The sequence below is a fragment of the Aquila chrysaetos genome, chromosome 6 (genome assembly GCF_900496995.4).
Source record: "Aquila chrysaetos chrysaetos chromosome 6, bAquChr1.4, whole genome shotgun sequence".
In the NCBI taxonomy this organism is placed as follows: Eukaryota; Metazoa; Chordata; class Aves; order Accipitriformes; family Accipitridae; genus Aquila; species Aquila chrysaetos.
The window spans coordinates 32,871,991-32,898,121 of record NC_044009.1 but is presented as its reverse complement, the minus strand read 5'-3'; the positions used below and the strand labels follow the sequence as shown (position 1 = coordinate 32,898,121).

At 37.3% G+C, this 26,131-nt stretch overlaps 1 protein-coding gene across 5 annotated transcripts; it reads right to left on the bottom strand.

The window, feature by feature from the left end:
- Positions 1–267: 267 nt before the first annotated feature.
- GALNT3 (polypeptide N-acetylgalactosaminyltransferase 3) lies at positions 268–21,453 on the bottom strand. 5 transcript variants are annotated; one of them, XM_030019365.1, is made up of 11 exons: positions 21,349–21,453; positions 11,431–12,028; positions 9,910–10,082; positions 8,516–8,665; positions 8,021–8,255; positions 7,130–7,247; positions 6,542–6,742; positions 5,294–5,425; positions 4,281–4,382; positions 1,504–1,656; positions 268–1,004 (listed from the first exon to the last, which is right to left on the bottom strand). In XM_030019365.1, exons 2-11 carry the CDS (start codon positions 11,940–11,942, stop codon positions 882–884), a joined length of 1,899 nt encoding a protein of 632 aa, XP_029875225.1. In that variant the 5' UTR covers positions 11,943–12,028; positions 21,349–21,453; the 3' UTR covers positions 268–881. The 5 variants fall into 5 exon arrangements, with proteins under 5 accessions (XP_029875225.1, XP_029875224.1, XP_029875228.1 ...); XM_030019364.2 differs by lacking the exon at positions 21,349–21,453 and adding an exon at positions 18,373–19,386; XM_030019368.2 differs by lacking the exon at positions 21,349–21,453 and adding an exon at positions 18,373–19,386 and having other exon boundaries at positions 1,504–1,583.
- Between the last annotated feature and the right edge of the window lie 4,678 nt (positions 21,454–26,131).

Sequence of the window (26,131 nt, the reverse complement as noted above, 5' to 3'; positions counted from 1 at the left end):
AGCTAAACATTGCATAAAATCACTAAAAGCTACCAAAAAAAGTGGGTTCGGTAGATAACATGTAATTTAAAAGCAATAATGAACAAAATGCTGAAAAAATGTGTTAATGTTAAGCAGCTCGGAAATCTATTCCTATATAACTTCATAATAAATTTTAAAGTTCATGAAATATAAAAAACCTATACAAAAAGTTTTGGCTAAACAAAAGGAGATTAATGTCAGAATAAGCAGATTTTCCATTAAAATAATCATACGTACAAATTTCAGTAAGAATGATTTTTTTTCTTCTACAAAAGAAGAATTGACTTGCTGGAAGCTGAGCACAGTGTGGTAGCCTACTTGGCTTTAACCTGAAGGTAAAATATTTAATTTTTTCAAGTGAATGAACTTAAAAAATACTGAGAAAGGTGCAGTGAGTAAATGATTAAAAAAAAAAAAAAATTAGTCAACCAATTGAGCATAAAAATATACATATAAAGTGTCTTGGTTTTTAGACAGTATACGATAATTTCTCGTAATTCTACAGAGAAAACTAGTCTTCAGAAGTACTTACAGTATGTGGAAAAACAATATACATATGGTCCCCAAGGTGAAAGAGGACTATAGGATCCATGAATCAGTGGTCAATATATAAAGTCTTATCATAGAAATATTGTAAACATTTTTCTTAATTTGGATCTCAATCATCTTTGGTATAACAGACTCCTAGGGAATCTCGGATGACACATTTTACATCCAACTTAAATAAGAGGAAAAAGAAACTTTAAACATTTTGCATTTAAAGTATGCATCACTTAAAAATGCAGTATACATATATGATCACAGTTTAGAATGGATCTTTTCTTTTAATAAAAATGCTTCTGGCCTATAAATATCAAATCTTAATTGTTCTGGCCAAAGATCCACTTCTGGAAGGGGTCTGAAGGATTACAGGATGCCAAACTCGGATGCTCTCCATTTCCTGTAAGGCACATATGTAGTGCTGCATTGTACAGAGTTTGATCCTAAAGTGGGTAAAAAAGGAGGGAAAAAAAAGAAAGTGAACAAACAATGAGCATGCTATTTCCCCCCCCTCTTTTTTTCCCAAGTTCATTGTTGTTAAAGAATAAGGCCATACAGAGAGTGCAGACGGGGGCCAGCAAACAAATATTAGTAGTATGCAAGTGCCAACTTATTTTGTTAGTAAATTTTTTTAAATTATTTTAAAAAAAACCCACAAAACATTTGGATTGACTTCCAGGTGGATGCTGAGACACACACTAAAGGACCAACTGTTTTTGTAAGTGACATTTCTACTTTATATTTAAACTAGTGAAATCATCAAGTTTTGAGCTGGTAATTGAAAAGCTGAAATTATCTATATTTCCCTCCCAGAAATAAACTTACTCCTTTTTGGCTTTTGAGTTTTGTTTCATTGGGGTTTTCTGTTTTGTTGGAAATCAAAAATTAACTCATATGAAAAATCACTGATAAAAATGCTGATTCACTGCACAGTCCAAATACCTTTTGATGCAGCCATTGCTCTTCTCCAACAGCGAAGGTTTTCTGGCCTTTGTAGTTACATTCGCGAAGATGCACAGGTCCTTTAGAAGCATGCAGACAAAGTTCCTTCTGAATGTTATGTCGAATTTCATGGTGTGCAGAATATTCAAAGTACTATTTAAATAAGTTTTAAAAGGTTCAGTAAATAAACACAAACAAGAGTATTAAACTAAATTTACCCTTTGAAATTCCAAAACACAAATAGATTTGTTATTCAACAATTTGAGACTACAGAATAATTTTCTCTGATCTTTAGCATGTATGCTTTAAAAGTGGTTACAAAACTGAAAACATTTTTTAATACTAATGCAATGGAATATATTTAGAAATCCTTAGATGTATAAATTGCAAATGACACCTTGTGTATTATGATGCAAGATCTCATTGCTTGCTCCCCCAGGAATCATATATAATTCAAGGAGACAAACTGAAGAGTGGAGACAGTTGTATGGATAACTTAAAATTTGGCATTTCTTAACTTTAAAAATCTTTATTCAATTTTTGTTGCTGGATTATTTTTTTTCCTTAGAGCAACAACAAAAAATAATTTGTTACATGGAACAATACTGATTGCTGTATGTCAACTTCTGCTGCTTGATCTAAACCATAATGCTAACAATAGGATGCTGTTATGTTCTCATGAGCTAGCCATTCAAAAAGTAATGGAAGCATGTATTTTGTGAGTGAATTTCACCATTTTTTCCTGACAGCAGAGTACTCTTAAGGCTCAGGAATTCTAGGCTATAATTCCAGTCTTAAAAGGGATTTAATTCTAACCGTTTCAGACACAGCTGTCCTTTTATACCTCTAGTCCTACCCTACCATCCTTTCTCCCTCATTAAATAGCAGAGTTCCTATCATTACATCCCACTACCACTGTTTCTTGTCTCCATATGTCAGCCTTCTTCACCATATCTTTCCTTTGACTATTAAGACCAGGCTCAGTTAGCTCCCTGTGGCTTTCAACTGTCTGTCCAATTGGTCAACTTCCGCCTCCTCACTGCCTTGGCATCAATGGGAATAGCACTGAGGAACAAACACGCATCTCACTCTTAAGTCTCTGCACCCAAGTCCCTGAAACAGGTGCTGATAGGAGTGACCTGCTTAGTTACTTAGCTCTCAGACATAGTAATTCAGTCTAAATCTGTTACTCTGACTTAATCTGTTCTGGTTTATCTTTTGAACTCCAACATCCCTACAAGCCCTGAAAATATGACTTGAAAGCTAGGTTTAATTTTGGATATTGAGATGCTATTGAGATGGACGTGTTCCCAGCCCCAGAATATTCTAAAAAGGAAAAATGATAAACAGTTGATGTACAACTCTGAAAACTAGGTTCTCTCTTCCACTCCATTCTCCTACCTCAAATATATGGATGAAGACAACAGGTAGCACAGAAAATGTCAGCCTACACTGGTAAAGTCTGGTAAAGAACATAAAACTGAAAATAGGGTATTGTAATGAGAAGGGTTAAGTAAGCAAATATGCATACCTCTTATACTTTGCCAACAAAACCTATATTAAAATTCTCTGAAGGCTGGCATTTAAAGGGATTCAGACTGTTATTTTATGGCAGGAGGAAAAACAAAAAACACAACACTTGAAAGCACAGAGTTTTAGTACAGTCCAAGATAACTTAGAGAGAGATGACAATAGAAGCATACAGCAGATCTCTTAATACAATGTCTTGGTACAGTGTTCCTGTGTTAATGACTCTGACAATGTGAAAAGGCTAATACAGTATTAATCCACAACAGAATAAAAAAAAAGTTCAGTACTGTAAGAAGCTAACATAACAGGGTAGTTTTTAATCTAGACAGTTTTGCATCTCCCACAAAAATTGATTAGGAAAGCATTAACTAACTAGGATCATGTGTCTGAGTTTTCACAGTGCCATCAATGGATGGCTTTTAAGATTGAAGATTTTATTTAAAAAAAAGAAAAATTACAACTATATTCTAAAAATACTTCTAAACCTTTGTTGACCTTTAGTTTACAGTTGATAAATTTTATTCACCAAATAACTCTTTAAGGCAACAGAGAAGTGTTCATTTCTGAGCAGGGAAGGAGACGTTACTTTTATTAGTATTACAGCAGTGCCTGAAGGATTCAGTATCTGACATCTATTGTAAGTCATGCTGTAGAAGAAACAGTGCACCGTTGCAGCCTCCAAGAGCTATGCATCAAAGAGAGCTCCTCTTGGACAAATTCAATCATATTGTTCACTTGCATTAGCCAGTACAGGATAGACCACTTTGACCTCACATTATGAGGCTGCAAGCATGATAGGGAAGGTGGCTCAGTCCTGACCACTTGGTCTCTCATTGGCCGGATTCCCACCATCTTCCTTGACAGTGCGAGTCCTGGTGGCAGAGAAAGAAGCAATAGGAGGAAGCATAAGGAAAGGAAGAATTAAGACAACACTTACAAGAAAGTAGTAAGGGTAGGATGAAAAGATTTTGCACAGAAAGGAGAGATCAAGTGAAGCAGTGCAATTGTGTTAAAAATCTGAATCTGTATGCCGGACATAAAATGTTAGAATTGGGACACAACATGAAGAGCAGTATGAAATTTTCCTTGAACAATATATATAGGAATTAACACTTAAAAAAAAAAAAAAGTGAGAGAGAGAGATTGCATATTAAAAATTAGTCCATTTCTCTAAAGTAAATTAAAAGCTTTAATATGGTAAGGTTACAGTTGAATAGATCATAAAAATCAGGTATCAAATATCTTACCTGATTTCCTCCAAGTCCATGACAAGAATACATAATCAATGGTTTGCCACCGTGGTTATTTTCACCAACATCCAGACACATGCGGTTACCTGTATTTTTTAACTAAAGAAAGGAAGTTACCAGAAAAAAAAGAAAGAGGCTCAGTGGGGACGACAAAAAATTAAACTGTCTCATTTGCATACAAAACTAACCTTTGGCTTAACAACAATTACAGCTGTTAGTTCATTTTTACTTTCTGCTATGCTCAAATCTAAAATTCCTTGTCTCTCAGTTAATCTTTTCTAACCCAAAGCCTAGTAACTACGTTATGGCTGTCTACAGCCACACCCTGTAAATTATTAGGCTACTGGTGTACAAGGTTACTGTTACTCAAATTACAATTTGAACAGATACACATAAAATATTCAAAATTGGAGGAAGGGAAAGTTTTATTTGTAAATACATGCTAAACCTTCATATTCACCTCAAACTAAGAATTATTAGTTGTTTAATATTTTTTTGGTTTTAGCAATGCAATGGTCTTTAAAAAAAACCATACATATAACTATAAACACACATTTTCTCCATCATAAACCTAATTCTGAGAAGCAAACAGCTGTCCAGTTTTCCTTATTAACACAAACTAAAAATTTTCTCAGACTTCTTACTATATAAAGCTAAATTTACCTTGATAACTCAGGAAATCTCCCACCACCGGCTTAGTACTTTTGTCGTTTTAACTGTTAGTGATAGGCAGAATATTGCTTATCTTAGCAGGTTGTAAGATCATGTTAAGCAAGGCTACTGTTAGTTATTAAGAAGCTTTGCTTAAATTTCATATCATCATTGACAAAGCTATAAAATACTCAAATAGCAAGGTATGCAGAAGAGATTCTTTGTCCAGAGTAGTGACAGAAAACCCTAGGGCAGTTAATGATAGCCAAAATGTAAATGCTATGGCTAAGGTAGCACAAAAGATTAGTAAACTTCTTGGATTATGGAAGACTGTAGAGAATAATTAAAATTAAACTTACATATCCAGAAAACAAAGGATTCAGGTCTGGCACATATGCTTCTGGATAAACATTACTGAGATACCAGGTAAAATTTTTACACTGCAGACGCTGCCTTAAATCAAGTCTTTTTGAAATGTCTCCAAATGTTTTCTGTTAGAGGAAGGGAAGTAAGGATGGAAGAGAAATATACTAATGTTACTAATATCAATTGTGTACATATAAATCTATGATATTCTGTACTGTAGTATTAAACAAGTTTTAAGCTTCATTTGTTGATTTTTTATTTTTTTTTTTTTAAAATACTGTACTACTACTGTTACTGCTGTTTGTTTTTCAGTGTCATAACACCACTGACATCCTGCCTGCAGCATTTCAAAGCATGGGCAAGAAAAATACAATACAACATGGAAACAAGAGAAGTATCCTTAGTCCCAAGAGTTAACACAGTGCCATGAACTGGGAAAGTACAAACAAGACCATTCTGATGGCAGCTATAAAGCTAACTGATCTCACGAAAAGGAGTGAGCCGAAATAATGAATTGGATTAATTGAATAATTAGCATAGCAGTGAGTACAATGCAGAATGTTCCAGAGAAAATTCAGTTGTCTAGCTGCTAAACATGCTTAGGAAATCTAATGCTATTAGTGATACAACAGTCACAAAGATTTATCATACGAAGGGAGAAAAAATAGCTTCTTGAAGAAAACTCTAGATTCCAGATGGTGAAAGACCAAAGCTCAGAAAACTCACAAAAATAAATAAACCAACAGCCAGCCACCCTGAATTTAACTTAAGTTTTTAAGCAGATAGACAGGATAGATATCTATCATTGAATAAGCTTTATTCTGCAGCTAGAGAACAACAAAACCTGCTTTTTAAGTAAAAATACTAAGCAACTTGAGAGCAATGAGAAATTATGTTTCTCACTCCAAGAAATAAGTTAGTTTGCATTTTATATGCTCAGTAGCTTTTCTTATGCTCTTCTGGTAGTTCCAGTAGCTTCTCAATGCAAGCAACTCAGGATTTTAGAGAATGTATGAAAAAAACCCTACCAATCAAAAAAACCCACAACACAAAATGACACTATCACCACCCAAACACTTAAGTTTTTTCAAGTTTGTTGGGGCTATACCATTAAGCAAACTGAACTCTGTCTTTTCATTAAAATATCTAGAATCCTTACGTACTTTGTCAATAAATAACTTTTGCTCACCAAAACTTTCAACGCAGCAAGTGTGATTTCTAATACCACCACCACCACCTACTTGTTTCACAATTTTTGCTGCCTCTGTGTTTCTTCGGTAAAATATTTCTTTATATTCATCCATCCACACTTCTGCAAGGCGGACTTGATTACGTGTGATCACTTGAGTACCTTTTGGAAAAGTATGGGGACTCTTGCTGCGAAAGACATGGCCAACAACAGAGCAAGGCATGATCTCCAACTGTCCACCACATTGCCATACCTAATAATAACATTTTTTGTGTAAGTGCACTGCAATTAAAATTAAGGGGATGGAAAAAAAAATTCAGCAATGTTATTGTTCACCAGAAAAAAACCCAAACCACTAACAATAGTGCATATATCAGGCATACAATAAGTGAATTTCCTAATCAGGTAAGCCCTGGAAATGTACATTTCAGCTATCAACCCTAAACACATTAAAAAAAAAAAAAAAAAAATCAGTTCAGTGAACATGTTTGTATTTTCTTTCATAGGTCATTAGTAGTTCATTTTCCGTGTCCTAGTTGGCTGATTCAGCGGAGAAGTCAAGACCTAATACTAATTTGCCCTCAAAAATCCTGTACACTGTCAGTATAGAGACCCCTGTTAATTAAGTAGCTAAACTTACTCTGAAAGACATTTCTATATTTTCACCTCCCCATATTTCCATTTCTTCATCATAGCTTCCAATGCGTTCAAAGTAGTCTTTTGATATTGAAAAGAGACCTCCAGCAAAAGTAGGTGTTCTGCAAAAAGAGAAATTTACTGAGGAAGACAGGATTCAAATAGGTAGGTTTTTTAAAATATAGATGTAAAAGCATGGTATAACTGTTCTAGGAAGTTCCCATGCATTTGTCAGTGTTTCACTACATTGATATATTTTCCTGGCATAGATAACACTTCAGGCAATTAAATCTGCCCACATCGAGTCTCATTTGACAGTTTAATTGTCATTTATTAACAACCTGTTTAGACTAATGACTGCTGATATAGAAGACAGCATCAGGAAAAATAACACATTTTTTCTGTGTGGAGGATATCAAGTGGTTATTACTCCTCCAAACCAGTAACCTGTCTGTGGCCAAAGCACATAAAATTATCATCAAATGCACCACTGTAACAGTCTAGTATTTTGGTGCACTGAATGTTTGTTATTATCCCTTCAGGGTTGATGAATGACGAGCCAGAATCTGTGGTACTGTCTCTGAAAAGAACTCTTTTTAATCCTCCTCTTCCCTCTCCCTCCTGATGAAAAAAATATATAGAAATTGCTTATTATGTTCCTACTGTATGTAGAAAAAAGGTAAAGCAGAGCAATTACTGTCTTAAGGAAGCTATATTTTCACGAAAGCTTTAAAATTTACAATGTGGTTCTTAAAGAAAGTATTACAAAGACCATCTAAGATGCTAAGACTTCTAATCATAATCATCTGAAGAACTAGTTCATATACAAACTGCTGTGCATAACAAAAAACCATGAAAACTAAAGGATTTAAAATATTATTCAAATTATGTTTACCTAATTGGATAGGTTTCATCTTTTCTTCTTTTATTTTCATGTTTAGGAAGAGACTCCCATCCAAATGACAAACTCCAGTCAAAATTTCCTCTGTTGTGGCTGTGCCCGTAAGGAGATGGTTTACTGAATTCAAAAGTATTGAGATCTATAGAAGCAATATCAGGGCTTACAACAGCAACAGGGTTTTCAGCTATTCTTGCCAATAATGGCTCTAACCAGCCATAAAAACATTCACCTATGGAGAAAATGGGAACAAGCACTGAATTTTTACTTCACTATAAAGTAGTACACAGGGAATATTTTAACATGCCCACAGCAAGCCAATATGCACTGCTTTTAAATAACATTGCTAATTATATTTTCAATAATATAAAATAGCAATAGGAAAGATGATACATTGCTAATGTTCATAATTGATAAAAAAATCTGCATCATTATAACGCTGTTCTCCTCTTTGATTTAAACAGACATGGCATAGTTACAGGTTACACTTACAGTGAGCATCCAGAAAGGTGAGGGTCTCTCCTGTTGCTGCTGAAGCTCCCAACAACCGTGCAGTGATTAGACCCTTTCTTTCCTTTTGACGGACTACTTTAACTATTTGAAATTGTTTCACATATTCATCTAGTTTACCATGCAAGTATTCTAGAACGACAAATCAGTTTCAGGATATTGAGTGTATATACATGCCACTGCCTAAAATTTTACATTGTTAAACTAACAGGATAAACAATTCAGACTAATCCCAGGAATGACCTCAACACCAAAGCAGTAAACAATTCCTGACTCTGGATCGTTATTTTAGAGGCTATGTTTTGTTGGGGGTGTGGGCGTAGGAAGAGGTGACTGGCAGAGAACAGGAGGTGGAACACAAAAAATGTTCTACAAGAGAAAGGACATGTGCTAGCACATCTCTTCTGCAGTATTAACAGTTTGAGTATCAATTCAAAATCCATTTTCAGAGCAAATGGATCGTGTACCTACTTACTCGAGTTATCTGCAGAACATGCAAATTTTTTCCTTAATGATGGCACATTTTACACACAGTTTTCAAAGGCTACAATATTTACAACAGCAACAGAAGCTACATAAAAAGGCCTTTAAATGTACAAAATTTGAGAAACAACCGCACATCCCTCATTAAACATCCCACATCATCTTCCTTCCTCTGTCCATCCTTATTATTAATCTGTACTACTGAACACACTTCACATCCGAGTGTGGCAGTATCAGAACCCAGGACAGTCAATATACTAAATACAGACTTGCAAAAAGTGTAAATACATTAATATAAGCATGTATGTATAGACATGTTAATCTGAAGTTAAGCGTATAAAGTTTTTTGAACTTGCATTTGTGATCACGCTTAGTATACATTCAATTATTTTTGGCAGTCAGCTTGAGTATTGAAGATTATTCTTCCATTAAATAATTTTACTTTCTAGGAAAGACATTGCCCTTCATATTAATGTAATTAATTTGCATAAAGACAATCACTATGATAAAATGCAAATTGCTACAAGCATTGGATGATTTATCCTTGGATACTTTGTTCTATAAATTGTAATTGGTTTGAAGCACAAATTACAAAGCTACTTGTCATGCAACTAGTTATGCAGTTTAAGCAGCACTAGAATTGGAATAATCAGAAATGGGATTTAAAAACCTTTTAGAGGACAATAATTTCATATTTGATTACCTTATGAAAAAAAGATGGGGGAGAACTATTTTATAGAAAAAGAAAGGAACAAAACCACTTAGAATACCATTATACATGTTAATGGTGGTTAAGAGATATCCTCTTTTAACCAATTTATCTGCAATCCTAACATGTCTTAAATTAAAAAAAAAAAAAAACCAAATCAAGAGAAAATAGAAAGGCTTCTTACCATCTACACTGGCATCATCCACCAAAATAATCTCCTTTAGCAGTATGGCAGGAGATGTGTACATCACACTGTGAACGGTTCTGAGCAGAGTGGACCATGCTTCATTATGAAAAACTATTATAATACTTGTGGTTGGCAATGGTGGGCAACGCTTGAACTTTTGTTCAATGCACCTACAGATTAGAAAGTGCCAAATGTTACAAAATGGACAAAGAGTTTTGACTCAAACTCCTAAAAGAAACCCTTCTCTTTCTAGTACAAAGCTTTATATGTATGGACATTAAATATTTCAGCTTCTCAGCTTTCCATCCCAGTTTTGGAGCACAAAGGCAGGAGCTCCAACTGGAGAAGCTGTATAAAATATTTTTAAAAAATATGATGAATAAGAATGCCACTTGAACAACTGACTCAATTCTGCTTGTGTCTCACAAACATTTGAGGACATTTCATATAGCATCCAGGTCTTCTTCAAAAAGAAATGTTATTGTATTGAGCTGCAAAATCAGACTTCAAGTCAGCATTACTGTTGAAAGCGCAAAATACAAAGAAGAATATTTATTAGAAGAATGCAGAGTTTGCAAGGAAAACTAGAGCAAATCTAATTCAGAACTTCAAAATTTTGTAGAAACCATATAACTCTTAGGGCAGCATATCCCATTCAAGGGAAACAATTTTAAACCCATAGTTTTTCCAAGATTGATGTATTCTGAACATAAATTTAAATCCAATTGCAAGTCAAGGTGACAAGACAACACTTCTGTATTCATAAGCTGCACACTTACTGTTTATTGCCTGTCAACTTTAGAGACTGGAAGACTCTCCAAAGTAATTATCACAGCCATTGCCTCACAAAGTACACAGGCAAAAACTCACCAGTTATGCTCTAGCAAAGGTTATTGTGAGCTGCACCACGTGTAACGTGATATTCATACTACCAGAAGCAGCTCAGTAAGGCTAGTCACTTCTGACACAGATAGCTGAGAACGTAAAATCTGACACTGACAGAGAATGCTCATAATCAAAACCCACTCTACCCAAGTTGTTCAGTCCTCATTAATAAAATTTTTCAATACTACAAGACTGCTGAGATGTTCCATTGCCTTGTTAAACAGTTTACAATTCCTAATTATGCTGGTGGTTTTATTAACACTGAATACTAAAAAAAAAAGGCGGGGGGGGGGGGGGAATGGTGTTTAAACTGGGAAAAAGTTTAAACTACATTTTTAGTTCTCTTCTAAGTAAAACTCAGCAGGCTTCCAGAAAGTCACTCAAAAATTGTATCTTAAAGGCAATAGCAGAAAACCTTATTTAAATATGTTTACTTGGAATGCAAAACCATGAAAGAAGTGAGCCTTTCTAAACATTCTCGGCTTTTGCACTGTGGATCATTATGTACAGCCAACCATTATGTATAGCTAGGAGACTTTCTTAAACTATCACCTAATGTTGAACTCAAATCACTTTGCAGTCTGCATTTCTGACAAGTTTTTCAACTATCAGGACATACACATTTCAACATACTCAGGAGGTCGAGTGTCTGGTCCAAGATCTCGGTGTAAAGAAATCCTATCACTTGCAAATGCATTAAAACAGTGTTTTTCTTCTCCACGCTGTTTTTCTTTCTGTTCTTCTGAATTTAAGTTGATGGGTTTAAATGCTTTACCAGAAGCTCCAGGAGCATTAGGATCTTGAAGGGGTCGATCTAGAAAGGGTTTTAGTTCCACTGCAGTATAGTGTCCTGGCAAACAGCGTCTCTCTCCAGTAATCTTAGTTTGCCTAACAGGTGCTTTTATCTGCATTTTTGGCTTTGCACCTTTGATATTGTTCATAGCATTTAACATGAGACCTAACACATGACTTTTCTTCCCAACAACTGGCTCAATCCCTGCTTCATCTTTAAAATCTTGAACACCCACTTCTTTTTGTAATAAAAATAAAAATACCAGAAAGACAAACACAATAATGCTAAACTTCCAAAGTTTCCAGTGAAAAAATAATTTCTTGAATAGTTTAGGTGTTTTTTTCAAAGCCATTCTAGTTTTAAAAAATTATCACAAGACAAAAGTTTTGTGGATTATGTTCTTCAAATAGGTCACAGCATTTCTTGAAATTATAACACCTGTAAATTAAAACAAAAAGTATTAATTTAGACATCTAGTATATTCAACAATGTAAAACCACAAGAAATTAATAGGCAGAATTTTTTCACCACCCCAACTGTCAAACATTATGTGTCCATCACTTAAAGATACATCAAACCTATCTGTAAGATACCTAAAAAACACTTTCCCTGTTTTGGTTTGGGTTTTTTTTTGGTGTGTTTTTTGTTTTTGTTTTGTTTTTTTTGTTGTTGTTTTTGTTTTTTTTTTTTTAATACACTTCAAATAGAAGAACCAGAATGCAGGCGTACCACTAAGAACAAAACACTATTTCTACACAATGCCAGTACTTCACATTAATTTTCTCCCAAATCCTGAAAATTAAGTTGTTTAAAATCAGAGGAAAGTGTTGTTTTAAGTCTACCAGAAGCAGGGAATTTTAGGTCAATGATGGGATAGAAGACAAACAGATGGAATCAATGCAGTAAGTTCAAGTTGCATGTAAGAAATAGCCACATAAAAAGTGAACTATAAAGACAGGAAGGACTTCTCAATCAACTTATTTCAACAATTTAGAAATTTCCAATATAAAAAAAAAAATGCATTTCAAGATCACACTTAAGTAATCAGACTTCAAGTGGGAAATTTTTATATTAGTTTAGTTATGTAGTATACCTGTTCAATGCAGACTTACTACAGGTAATTTGGAGTAGGTTAATTTAGCCTGAGGAACAAGTAATCATTCTGTATATTTTTTCATTCACTTGTACTGCATTTTCCGGCATGTGCTGCTGCAACTTATCAAGAGAACATGTCAAAGAGCTCTCCTCTTTCAGGAACTCTGCCACTATTTTTTTCACAGACAAGTAATTATTCAGCGGCTTTCAAAGATGGGGAACTATGAAAAACAATTGAGGGCTACCAGAATGCAAGTGATTTGAATTAAATTCTCTCTGCAAAATTGGCAGTTTACAAGAAGGGGGAAAAAAAACCCCAGCCTGAATTCAAAGCACAGCTTTATTTTTGTGTAAGTTGTATGTATATGAACTGAGAAAAGAAATAAGCAGCATCTAGATAAAAGCCACAGTTAATTCCCACTTAATAACTACTGACCACAGAATTGCAAAAAATTGCTTTTCTATTTCATCCATTGAAATACAAATAGATTCTGCATTTCTTAATTGCAATTAACATATACTCAGGAAGACAGATAAGTTACAGAAAACAGAAAAAAACCTCACCTGGTATCCTTGAAGAATTTGCAGGATAAGTTAAGCATTCGGATTTGTTCACATTATAGTTTATTTCAAAGCTTATGTCAGCTTTTTTAATAAGCCCATACATTCAAACCACAGTATTACCATAGAGCTATTGTTATAAGAATGCAGAGGGGAAGCTCATTACAGCATTGCCACATAGCTACTAAAAGGTACCAAAAATGTGCTTCACAAGGCTCACAAAATTTCCAAGAAAACCCATTGAAAACATCCAGTCCACTTCTGTCTCACACATTATTTTCCCATTTTAATTTAGTGCTGAAAAAATTGTACTACAACACTGATACCTATACACTGCAAGACTACGACTAAAAACTTTCTTTCCTGATGAAAGGATTGCAACCAATTTACCAAAGTGCCCGATTAAAAATGCCTTGTTTTCTCACAATGTCTGGTGGGTTGATCTTGGCTGTCTGCTACACACCCACACAGCCACTCTTTCACTCCCCCTCCTCAACATGACAGCGGGGAGAAAATAAGATGGAAAAGCACATGGGTTGAGATAAGGACAGTGTGATCACTTATCCATTACTGTCACAGGGAAAACAGACTTGAGGATGATTATTTTTAATTGGCAATAAATTAAATTCGAGTAGGATAGTGAGAAACAAAGACAAAACTAAATCCACCTCCCCAGGCTCAACTTCACTCCTTCATTCCCAACTCTTCTACCTCCTTTCTCCCAAGTGGTGTAGAAGGGATGGAGAATGAGTGTTGGGGTCAGCTCTTAACACTTCATCTCTGCCACTCCTTCCTTTTCACACTTTTCCCCTGTTCCGACACGGGTTCTTTCCACGGGGTACAGTACTTCAGCAAAAACTGCTCCAGCATGGATCATCCACAGGTTGCAGTTCCTGCCAGGATATTGCTCCTGCATGGGCTCTTCATGGGCTGCATCTTCCTTCAGGGCATATGCACCTGCTACAGCATGGGGTTCTGCATGGGCTGCAGTATGGATATCTGCTCTAGCATGGTCCTTCATGGGCTGCAGAGAAGTATCTTCTTTACCATGGTCTTCTCCATGGGCTGCAGGGGAATATCTGCACTGGTGCCTGGAACACCTCCTCCCTTCCTTCTTCACTGACCTTGGTATCTGCAGGGTTGTTTCTCTCACATTTTCCTCACTCCCCTCTCTCACAGCTGCTGTGCAGCATTTTTTAGCCTTTCTGAAATACCTTATTGCAGAGGCACTACCTGCTACACTGGGTGGCTCAGCTTTGGCTAGCAGTGGGTCCATTTTAGAGCTGGCTGGAACCAGCTGTCTCCCACGCTGGGGCAGCCCCTGGTCTCTTCTCACAGAAGCCACCCTTGCAGTCATCCCCACCTCTCAACCTTGCCATGTAAATGCAATACACTATGTAACCCACTAAGCATAAGTACAGATCAGCACCCAGCAAGAAGACTGTAACTTGTAAAACTACCATTGCTAAATCTGCAATGGCTCTGCCTGAGTCTACAGCCTCTGCAACCTGTTAACCAGGAATGTTTACGTAACACCATAAAAAAGAAAATCACATTACTGTTTCTCAGTGCACCATGCACAAGCACATATGATATTAGTAAATCTTAAAGCTTGGGAATCAATAAGTAATATAAATGTATCTTCCTCAAATATAAAAAAGAAAACACATCTTATTTTTATGTTTGAAGCACTTAATATTATATGAGAGGCCTGGCAACTTCTTTATCTCACAAGCAGTCATTAGGCACAGTCAATCAGGCAAACACCCTGGGAGCAGGGCATTAGCATTGGTTGGCTGGTTGGTTTGATTCCAAACATTGTTGCCCTCAAATTTCTTTTATATCAGTAAACATGCAACAACGTTGCACCTTCCTCTAGGCCTCTTCCTCGTGGTAAAGAGACTTAAATTTGTCCGTGACAAGGGAAAGGTTAAGCTTTAATGAGCATGATGGTATAAGGTATGTCAAGAGAAGAGAGGTTAAAGTTAATTCTGTATAGCAACACTATTTTACACTGAAATTATGCTTAAATCTGAGAACTTAATCAGTATTTTAGTCAAATATTTATGACTGTTGTCTTCTTGTTTTAGCGAGCTGACATGAGACTACTCAAAGGGTAGAAAAATTACATGGTATGGCTACATATCTGTTATCTGCCTTTGCACCAGAGAAATCTTTTAACTAATTTAACAATTACCTTAGAGAGTTGAAGTTTCAGTTGTCAGATTTCCATTGTATATCTTCAGCATTTCCATTAATGCAGCAATATTTACTTATGCTACACTATGTCATAATTTTTTTTTTCCTCCCAGTTTTATATTTACTACAGGAACTTTGGCATCATTGCCTCCAGCAACAAAAAGGAAAAAAGGACTAGAAAATACCAAAGATTTCTTCCATAGATTTTTAGCACATACTTCAGACTTTTGCTGCTGCTGCTTTGATGCTAACACACTAACTGATTCTTCACAAAACATCAAAAGTACATATGTACATTTTAGCAAAAACTTAAACTAAATTACTGTTATTTTTATTTGGGATTATTTCCTGCACAAATTGAGCATATACAAATCCTTAGAATACTCAACATCAGTACAACACAATGTTCAAGATACCTGTAAATCAAAATCTAAATGCATCCAGAACATTTCTTGCACTACCTGTGTTTTGCTTACATCTGTCTTCAGACAAATAAGTCATTAAAGACTATAATGAGCAGACCTAATGAGCAACTAAGAACATAGAGTAATTTATTCAGCATTTGTTTTCTTATGTAACTATATTAACTTTTATCTGCATACAGTGACTTATCTTTGACAACATATTTCCTTGTATTGGATACACCCGTCTTGGCTGCTCAGGTCTAACCACAGCAAGCTACCATAACACACAGGTGAAATGTGTCTGTCCCTAGAAATGAAAAGATAACTCACCTGAGTTAAGTTGTTGCAACAGAGCAACACAAGTTAACCCTTTCAATGTGGATTAGTATGCTACAGTAGCATACGTGGCAGCATGTTGTGCAAGAAACAAGGGCAAGTGGCGTTTCTTTTTTAGAGAAAGGATCAAGTGATAGCCTTGGGATAGTATGTGCAGCAGAGGTGGACAAACATGGGCTTGTTTGCCACAAACATACAGCAAACTCTTTGATATAGACAAATGCTGAGTATAGTTTTACTGACAAAATATCCGATAGGGTTATTGCTTACAATAAGACAAGAGCTCTTTGTCACACAGAATAGTAGCAGCTTCCAGAACACAGACTACATTGTCCAAAGAACTTCTGCCATGAAAGCTGTATCTTCTTCAGGGTTTTTACCAGGATAATTTTATTGTCAGAAATACAATCTTTATTCCCCACAAATGCCTCACACATTTTTATGGCATAGCAATGTCAGTAAGCACAGACCAAGCTACTGTTCCATCCTCCAGGACATGCTGAAGAAATATGTGGCATGATTAAACTCCCTGAGGTGACTGTTCAGCAAAGTGTTTCATCTTCTATTCATTAGTGTTATTTTCACTAATAGTAGTCTGGATTCTTACAGTACTTTGAAATAATTAGCCCTAAACATCAAAAGTTGGATTTTAGGGTTTTTTCTTCTTTCTTTCTTTTTTTTTTTTTTTTAAGAAGAAAATAACCAGAAAACTATTATGTGCTACAAAAGTCTTCTAAAAGTGCCAAAAAGCAGCTGCCACACTACTTCAAACCACATCACGTGGGTAGTGTGCAAATTCAATACATGGTCTATGTTACATTATGCCACCCACTAACTCTGATGTCAGACTGTCTGCAAAAACTCTGGCTTACAAGCAAGCCTCACTACAGTAGCCAACATGTACACAACTCTGACTTTTTGTTAGCTTGGTCTGAACAACACTGTAGACAATCTTTTTTTTTTTTTAAATTAAAATGTCAGAATAACCCAAATCAGCAGAAATTCTTTCAGACCAGGCCAGTGAGGAGAAATTTACTGGGGTTAGTATCAACAACATACTTGACCTTCGCTTTTTTAATAAAACTGTTTTAAGATCTACTTTTATCTGACTGTTAAATAGTATTCTAATATTTCCAGAGAATGTTGCTTATGGAACATAAAAAAAATTAACAATATAAAACAGTAAGTAAAAAATACTAAAAAAAATGCTTAAGAAAAAAAAAACTTAAAAAAGAGAAAAATAGGAAAAAAAGCCCCTTCAGAATTATTCTAATCACAACTATTTAACTACACAAGTTTGCTTCACCCTTAATCTAATTTCTTCTGGAACTCCAGAAGCACAGTCTCATTAAAAACCTTGTCTATTTTTTCTTATTATATAAGTATACAATCCCTTCATCAAGATGCCCCCTTAATCAGAAAGTGGGTGCGTGAGTAGAAACACTGAACAAATTCTTTAGAAAAAAAAGACTCGTGATTAATTGTTCTCACCAAATTAGCAAAAGGCTGCCAAAGATGTATGATTACATACATTGGGATAGTTTACCTGTAAGAAGTGCTACTTTCACCGCTGGCATTTCTGAAACTAAAATTCTAGACAGGGCTTTTTGTTTTCTTTGCATGAATACCAACGTAGATGCTACTAAAACATTAGCTACTGAAATAATCATCAGTTTGGTAAGTGATATTCTCATCTTCTACCACCATGGAAATAGAGTTTTTTCTACCAGCAAAAAAAATTATAAATAAATCACTGAACAAAACTGTTTCCACTTCCTAGAAGTACATCCCAGAACATCCACTTACATTACCACCTCTTGTGACAGACTAAGAAACATCCAATTTGGAGTGAACTTTTCATACAGGTTTAGCTGAATATGGAATACAAAGGCTCTCCATACAATCAAAAACATTCAAAAGCACTTCAGAATTTGGGGAAAATGAACACAGTTATTGAAGTTTACCAAACAATGCTATTGTTTACAAGAATATTACAAGCCCTTGGCTTAAATAAAGGAACAAATTATAAAATGAAGTGTACTGAAGTTAAAGATTAAGGCTTCACATGAAAAGGAGAAACAGAATCAACTGGCCAGTTTCTATCTCTACACTTGCCACAAAAGATACTTGCCTCTTTGCTCCACTAAGAATTCCTACTGAAAACAGTCCTAGATCAGGCACACATACCTAAAAGAAATAGATTCACAAACCCAGATACTGTTCCTCCGGGTACATTCTTTGAAGCTCAGCCAGTAGAAATGTGGTTCTACTCCTGAAAAAAAGTAAGTTTTTAAGAGGAATACTGAATGTATTCAGTTCCCAAGTCTTAGTTTTAGAAACATTAAGAGCACAGATTATTCTAGCAAAGACTGGACATAATCTGCCCCTGTGATTATTACAGAAAAATCAGAAGCTGTAACTGGACGATAACACAATAGGCTGAAGAAATTCAGAGCAGCAGCAGCCCAGAACGCCTAGCTGGAATACAACTTTGTAAACTACCTCCTTCAGCAATTTCTTTGAGATTAAAAAAATAAATCCCCCGACCCTCCTTCTATGTATTTTAATGGAAGTGCTTTCAAAACCTCTTTCGCAATGAGCACTACTACTATTTTTCTACAGCTAAGCACTGTACCTGATAGGCAAAGACAGATAGTTCCCTGTGACAACAGATAGCATATTAAAAGTATACAGTAACCATATATTATAAAAAATATTTACAACTTATTTCTACGGTCCTGGGACTATAAACATGCACTGGACTCAAATTTAAATTTCACTCAACTCTGCAGCTTCCTTTTTTTCTTGGCCAGATTGGTTTGCACCTCTTAAAATCATTTTAGACTGTCCTTAAAAATGCCATGATGACAAGTGAGCACCATAGCAGCTGTAAAGTGCAGTTTTAACTTAGAAGGATTAGTGTCCAATTTTCACTTAAGCACCAGAAAATAATCTCTGGATCATAACCAGGGGATTTTTGTTTTGTTTTGTTTTCCAGATTGCAGTAATGTTTCTAAGATAATAAAAGCATCCGAGTATTAAGTGCAGGGCTTGAAATCACAGTTTTACACCCTAATTGGCCTTAAACTTTTAAGTTGTTTAAATGGTAAGTGTAAAGCAAAGCAAGTCTCCTCATGGATTTTTTGAGATTTACTGAGGTTTATTGGGTCAGCGACTGCTAAACTAATCTTTGTCAGAGTCTCCCAAAGGTGTCTTCACTTTCCTCCTCTCCCCACTCGACTGGTTCTTTTCCAGCTACATTTCACTGCTGAATAATCTTACCTAACAACAAATAGTCATTTGACTATAGAATTTAATTACCAAGTTGCTATCAGTAATTTTCCAACATGATTTCTCTGTTTGTAAGCAGAGCTATTTCCTGTGGCACGGTATCAGTGAATCTTAGGAAAAATCAGACAATGGTAAGACAGACAGCAAGTTAATAAAATCACGCTTTACGCAAGTAGACAAAATCTAGCACTTCATGGTCTAGAAATTTGAGGCACTTTCAAATCTTCTAGAAGATTAGCACGTAAATGAGCAAATTAGGAGGAAAAACTCATCAGTGCTCATAGGTACCTGATCAGCAATTCATATTACGAACATGATTCTTTACATTGATTCCAAAAAATGGGAAGCCCTGCACTAGATATCAGCTCTCAGAACAGAGAGACCAGGCAACAGATTTATGCAAAGCAAAAAGGAATGTCTCAAAGCAATGCAGTTTGTCACCTAGAACCACAGACTTTGGGGAAATGTCACAGAGAGAGCAATTATATCTTGTTCCTATTTTGGCAGAAGTCAAGATATCCAGGCTGCCGCTGGTATTACCCCGCCCCAAAAAAGGGCAAAGTTAAATGGCAAGAGCAGTTATGAGGAGGAGGAAAACTGGTCTTCTGTTCCTTCCCACAGCGCAACAAAAATAGTAGTTTGGGCTGTCTGTAACTAACTTAATTTTTACTTTGCTATGTTATTGAGAAGCCTTGAGATGATAGTAGCAGATGCCAAACTGACCAGGCCACTGAGCAAACCTAGCTAAAAAAAGAAACCAAAAGCCGTAAGTTGGCTGTTCCATCTCCATCTTTAACTTTGTCGCTCGGCTCGGCACCATGACGCTGGCTTTAGTCAAGACTGAATAGATCAGTACAATTTATATTTTTTTGAACAAAAGATGTCGCTTTGTAACAGAAGACTAACAGGTAAAACACTACTGAGGTGCATATGTAAAATTTGTATTTCCAGTAAGATATTTTTTATTTGATGAATAAACCCCCTTATTAATAGATACTTCTTGGTACAGGCATATTTTCATGAAGTTAAAAAATATTGCGTGTCTGACACTAAGGTTATCTGTTACAATTCACTTTTCCTGTCAATTGTCCAGAGCCAAGAAAGTATTCTTAAGTACTGTCACCTGCCACACAGAAGTAAGACTACCAAACAATCTAGTAACTTAAAAGCACTTCACACAGGATGAAATATACCAGAGGAAGCTAGCAACGTACACCATGAAACTATCACCCTGCTGTTATTAAATCAACGCGGTACTATGAACAAATACTTGGGCGGGATCAGTACGTGGCAAGAGACACCTCCCTCGGTCAATACTTCTGGTTTGGACAGTGCGTCCAGCTGGTGGCCAGCACTTCCCAGAGACCTGTTTGCCCCGCTGCCAGGCAGCAGCGCCCTTCTCCGCAGCCCGAGCTCCTCGCCCCGTCTCACGTTTGCCCAGCGCGGGGCACGCAGGGTCGGGCCGGTCCCGGCCCCCTGGAAGGCCGCCGGGGCTGGCGGCGTCGGCGGGAATGGAGGGGGCTGCGCGTGGGGCGTGTGCGCGTGAGAACGCGCGCGGCTGCGGGGCAGTGCGCGTGCAGGGGTGCCTGAGGGGGATCCTCCGCCCAGGCCCCGGCCCCGGCCCCGGCCCCGGCCCCGGCCCCGCGCCTGCCCCAGGACCTCTCCCTCGTGTCACGACTCCCTCCCGCCTGTTGTGCCCCCGCGCCGCGCCGGGCGCATCCGGGCGGTTGGCGGGGAACGGAGGAGAAGCGGCACCGGGCGCTGCCCCGCCGCCGGCCACGGCCCCTCGCCACGGAGGAGCGGCGCCGCGCGGGGGGGGCTCCCGGGGGCAGCAGGCTCCCCCCCCATCCCCCCCGCGGCTCCCCCACTCACCTCGTCCGGTGGCAGGACGACGAAGCCGCTGTCCGCGCGAGCGGCCGCGGGGAAAGGGAGAACGCGGCGCCCTCCGTCGCCCCCGCCCCGGCCGGGAGGCCGCCCACGGCGCCAGGAGGCTGAAGCCGGGCGGGCCGCTACGGCTTCCGCTCAGCGGCCGCCAGGTGCGCGCGGGCGGGCGGACGGGCGGGCGGGCTGCCGGCCCTGCGCTTGCGCACTGCCCCGCCCTCACCTGGCGCCCAGGTGCGCGAGGCAGCTGCCGCCGGCGGGCTGCGGGGGCCGCGCGCGCCGCCCGGGACTCCGCGCTGGGGAGCGAGGCCTGGCCCGGGGGAGGGGAGAGAGGAGACCCTCAGCGGGGGGGGACAAGGGGACAAGGGGACGCGGGCCTTGGGCCGCAGGAGCGCCTGCAGGCTGCTGCCGAAGGAACTCAAGAGCACGCAGGCTTGTGGAGCGGGAACGCTTTACTCATCCCTCTTCGACTTCTGTACCCAAAGGAAAACGTAATTTTTAGACAATTACATAATGCGCGCCCCAGCAGGGCACGACGATCTATGCATGCTTTAACATCCAAATTACAGATTGCATTCTAAGCATCACGGCAGGGTGCTGTGGTTTTTTTTCTTCAATCACCTAAGTGTTCTGTCCTGCAAGATGGGGTTGACCGAGAGCTCCCCGCTCACGTTGCTGGGAAACAGAACACAAAATCCCTTAGAGGTGAGATCAGAGTTTGAGAGAAAGGATATCACACTGAGCTCCCTTCCTTTACAATGCAAAGTTTCCCAGAGGGATAGATATAAAATCACTTTTCTAGAAAAACAGGGCTTAATTTTGGGGAGGAAAAAAAAAAAAAGTAATAATCACACACAGTTTGCTCCTAACTTCCCTTAACATAGCGTAGTCTCCCTTTCTTCCTACTTGCAAATAAGAAGTAGCACAATTACACTCTCAGCACTTCAAAGCCAATTTCTTTCAGCTTGCTGAACTGCAGGTAGCTAAACGTGCTCAGCTAACACATGGTGAATTGGCAGTAGTTACACTGATTGTACAGCAGTGACAAAAATGTTAGTTCAGTATTTCATAATTAAATTCATCTTCCCCAGGAACACTTAATGAAGATTTAGATCAGATTTAATCACAATTAGCATGTTCTGGTATTTCTAGCATGTTAAAATCCTTCCTTATGCCTTTGAAAGTTGAGGCCTGAACAAGTACTACATCCTATGAGACGTGCATAGCCAACATTCAACTTTTTGTAGCACAAAATTCAAGTAAGCCAAATTCTAGTGTGAACACTTAAAAAGCTGCTGTTTTCCAGAATAAAACCTGCATTAACAGACATACTGACTCCTTTAAAAAAAAAAAAAAAAAAAAAAGTACTTCAGAACAAGATTTAGACCATTCACTTAGCTCTTTTAGCAAGCACCATGTCACATAATTACCAAACCAAGTTTTAGCAAAGATAAAAGCATGTGATTTTTGCAGTAATGGTCCAATTCTAAACATTTAAAGGCCGGACAATGTTTAAAAAAAAAAAGTTTCTGATTTCATTGCAAGATGAAGCAAGAGATAAAACCAGAGTGAATGAAGTCAGAAATCAAAATCACAGTTGTAAGGAGCCCAAACTGACAAAATAGTGATCTTATTTTTAAAAGTGGCATAGTTACAAGCTGATGGAGAAGTACCTGCTAGTGAAATTTTTCCTTAATTTCTTTTCCTATTTTTTCCTGTTCAGCATTGCATAGGGAACACACCAATGACTTCTTTATGATGAACTTCCGAAGAGCCAGAATCCACCCCCACTACCGAGACTTCCCTGAAATGTCTCCTGGACCACTTTTAAAGATAATTCATTCAGAAAATTTTCAACAAATCCTCTAACACTATAAACTCTGTTTAAACTATTATATTTATAAAGCTACTCACTCAACTAATGGGTAACAAGATTAAGGTTTAGGTTACTAAACCAGAGTTGCCTGATTTATGAGCCTTTTGAAAAACTGCTGTAGCCACATTTGAGAAATGACTTGCAATAGTCAAACCTAGTAAAAAATGGACTTCTGCTCTATTTTTCTATAAGAGTCTTGCTAGTTTAGTTATTTTAGCTAATTATACTAATTATTATCCCTAATGATACTTTCTAGACCATGTTTCTAGTATTGGTAGAGATCTGAAAAAAAGCAGTAGGGAATTAAAACAGAAGTATTATTTAGTACACTGTTACCAAAAATGTTTACATATCCTCTAGAAGATATTCTAGGCATTCTGTACCTGCAGGGGAAAGGGGGACAAGAGAAGAGAGGAAGAGACACCTATGGCTTATGTTGCTATAGCTACAAGATGCTTAGATTTCCAGTTTCAGTGAATGAATCAATAGAAACCACAGCTTCACTCTCCTCTTTTATTCACCAAAGGCAAAACTGGAAGATGGGTTGCTAAGCAACACCACACTAAAGACTGCAGCTCTTTGAAATTAGCATTACTGACTCCCCTCCATCCCAGGAGTCTCTTCCATTCAAAACCATTTATTAAGAAAGGGGCTAAAAAAAAAGAAAAAAAAAAAGCTACCAGGATATGCGTTTTAAAAATAAGAAACTGTAAAAGCAGAAGGAAAGCTGAAATTAACACTTTCAATTAGTTGGAGTAAAGAGAAATGAAACAAAGCCATTCCTTCTGCAGAGAAAGTAAAAAAAAAAATTAGTAAGGACAGGAAAACTTAAATTGGCTTATATAAACTGAAAGGGAAATGGAAAGGCCATTTATTTCTTCTGGGAATACTATATTAAAGCAAGATTTTCTCTAAAGGACTACTTATAGCCACTTTTTTTTAAAAAAACTGAAATCCGAAGATGTGCCTCATTTGCACTCTTCTTTTAAAGACCTCATGTGTAAAAAGACACTAATGGCTAGATATACATGCATAGTATATGAATAAAAGCTCTTCACCAAAAGTTAGCCCTGAAAAGCTCAAAGTTTCAGTTAAATTTCTATCAACTAATTTCTGTATCTTATCATTGTCATGACCTAAACTATTACCCATCTTATACTCATGATAAAAACAAAGTAGATGTAGATGCAGATTACTCCTACCTTTTTTGAAAGTATCTTGCATTTATTGATATAAATCCATCTATTTTTATTCTAAACTTCAGCTAAATGTTATTCCAATGCTACTGAGGAAGCAAACCCACATTGATCCTATATGAATAGGTCTGTGTACAAAGAAATGTTGTTTTACTAGAAACTGCTTTGATAAGGCCTGTGTACTTATTGTTTTAGCAGTGGGAAAAAAACACAAACCCAAAGCAGCATAGTTGAAGAATTCATAGTCTCCTGAGCCCCACAGCCCAGCTCCCTTACAGTTCCCCCCAGCCTCCACATTTTCCAGATCCTTCCACGTTCCTCCTTCCACTCCCATACCATCAGTTTTTCCCCAGTCTCCTAAATCTTCTTCCTCAGATCTCTATCATGCTGCACAACTGGCAGGCAAAAACTAGGGAGCCTGTACTGTGCCTGGTACGGTTATGTACACACCGATTGCCAGTGCTCAAACAGAAGGGATAAGGCTACAGCGTAAGTTTCAAGGTTCCCTAGGGAAGGAGAGGCCACTTATTTGGGTCTTTTCTCAATTCTAATATTCACACAAATCTTGTAGAAGTGTTATAGTCCTGAGACACCTCTATTAATTTTAGTTAGGCTGACCAACAACTCAAGTTACTGGAATGCAGAGCCTGGAAACCACCAGTAGGTAGCATCATTGTGTAAGTGATGCATGTCAATCTACTTAGGAAACAAGGCTATAAAGTTACCTGAGATACAGCACCCAGTTATTGATAAGCAAGATTAGATACGATTGTAAACAGGCTCCCTTTTGGAGCCTTAACATTAAGTTGACGTAAAAAAGAAACCCAAAAATCAAATGAAAGTGACTTTACACAACGTCAACATGAAAAGCTAAAAAAGGAGGAAACTGAAATTGATTATTTTAAGAAATGTAATCACTAGTATTAAGAATTCTCTTTTCATACCAAAACATTACTTTTCTAGCCAAATACATACAACATCAAGTGCTGTTTGAAAAACAAATACAGCAATGTAACAGTGTTTTTTGTTAGACACCTGTTTTTTCAAAAATTCTGTATCACTGAAAAAACCTCCTGATTCTTCTCCTTTCTCTCATTCATTGATGACATGCTGTTCCTCCCTAAAGATCCACAGGTACATTCCGTATGTGAGACAAGATCATAATCCCCTGTAATCAAAACAATTTCTCCAGAAAGGTGTTTTATATGGATTAAACAAAATAAGTGCTGACTTCTGCACATATGACTGTACTGTCTACACATACAATGCTGAAAGACTAACCACTCCAAATTAAAAATGTCAAACATTTCTCTTCATGGAAATCTGACAGGTGGATAATAGACAGCATGAATAGAAAATAAATTCTGTGTAAGACTTGCATGATCTATAAAAGCATTTACTGAATATTTACATAAGGTCTTTCTTTCAAATATTAAATTTTCATTAAAAATGTAAGTTCCACTGAGAATGATGTATGTAGCTGGTTTTTCAAGATTAAAAAAATAAAGCGTACTTATAACATATGTAAAAATAAAAAAACATACTTTAGAAATACACCTGTAGTAATAAAGATTACACTATAATTATGAATAAATGGTTTACACAAACTGAAATCCAGCATCTTAACAATGCACCTGCACTAGATAGGATAGGCTGCTGTTTTCAGTGCTATTTCAAATGGACAAGCCAAGATACTAAGTTG

What these genes read in the sequence shown, in the direction of transcription:
- GALNT3 (XM_030019365.1), bottom strand. Translation starts at nt 11,942, where the DNA reads ATGGCTTTGAAAAAAACACCTAAACTATTCAAGAAATTATTTTTTCAC. An exon ending in ATCCTTTGTTTTCTGGATAT is followed by an intron (nt 4,383 to 5,293) that starts GTAAGTTTAATT and finishes TCCTTTCTTTAG; the next exon opens with TTAAAAAATACAGGTAACCG. An exon ending in AGCAATGGCTGCATCAAAAG is followed by an intron (nt 1,005 to 1,503) that starts GTATTTGGACTG and finishes TACCCACTTTAG; the next exon opens with GATCAAACTCTGTACAATGC.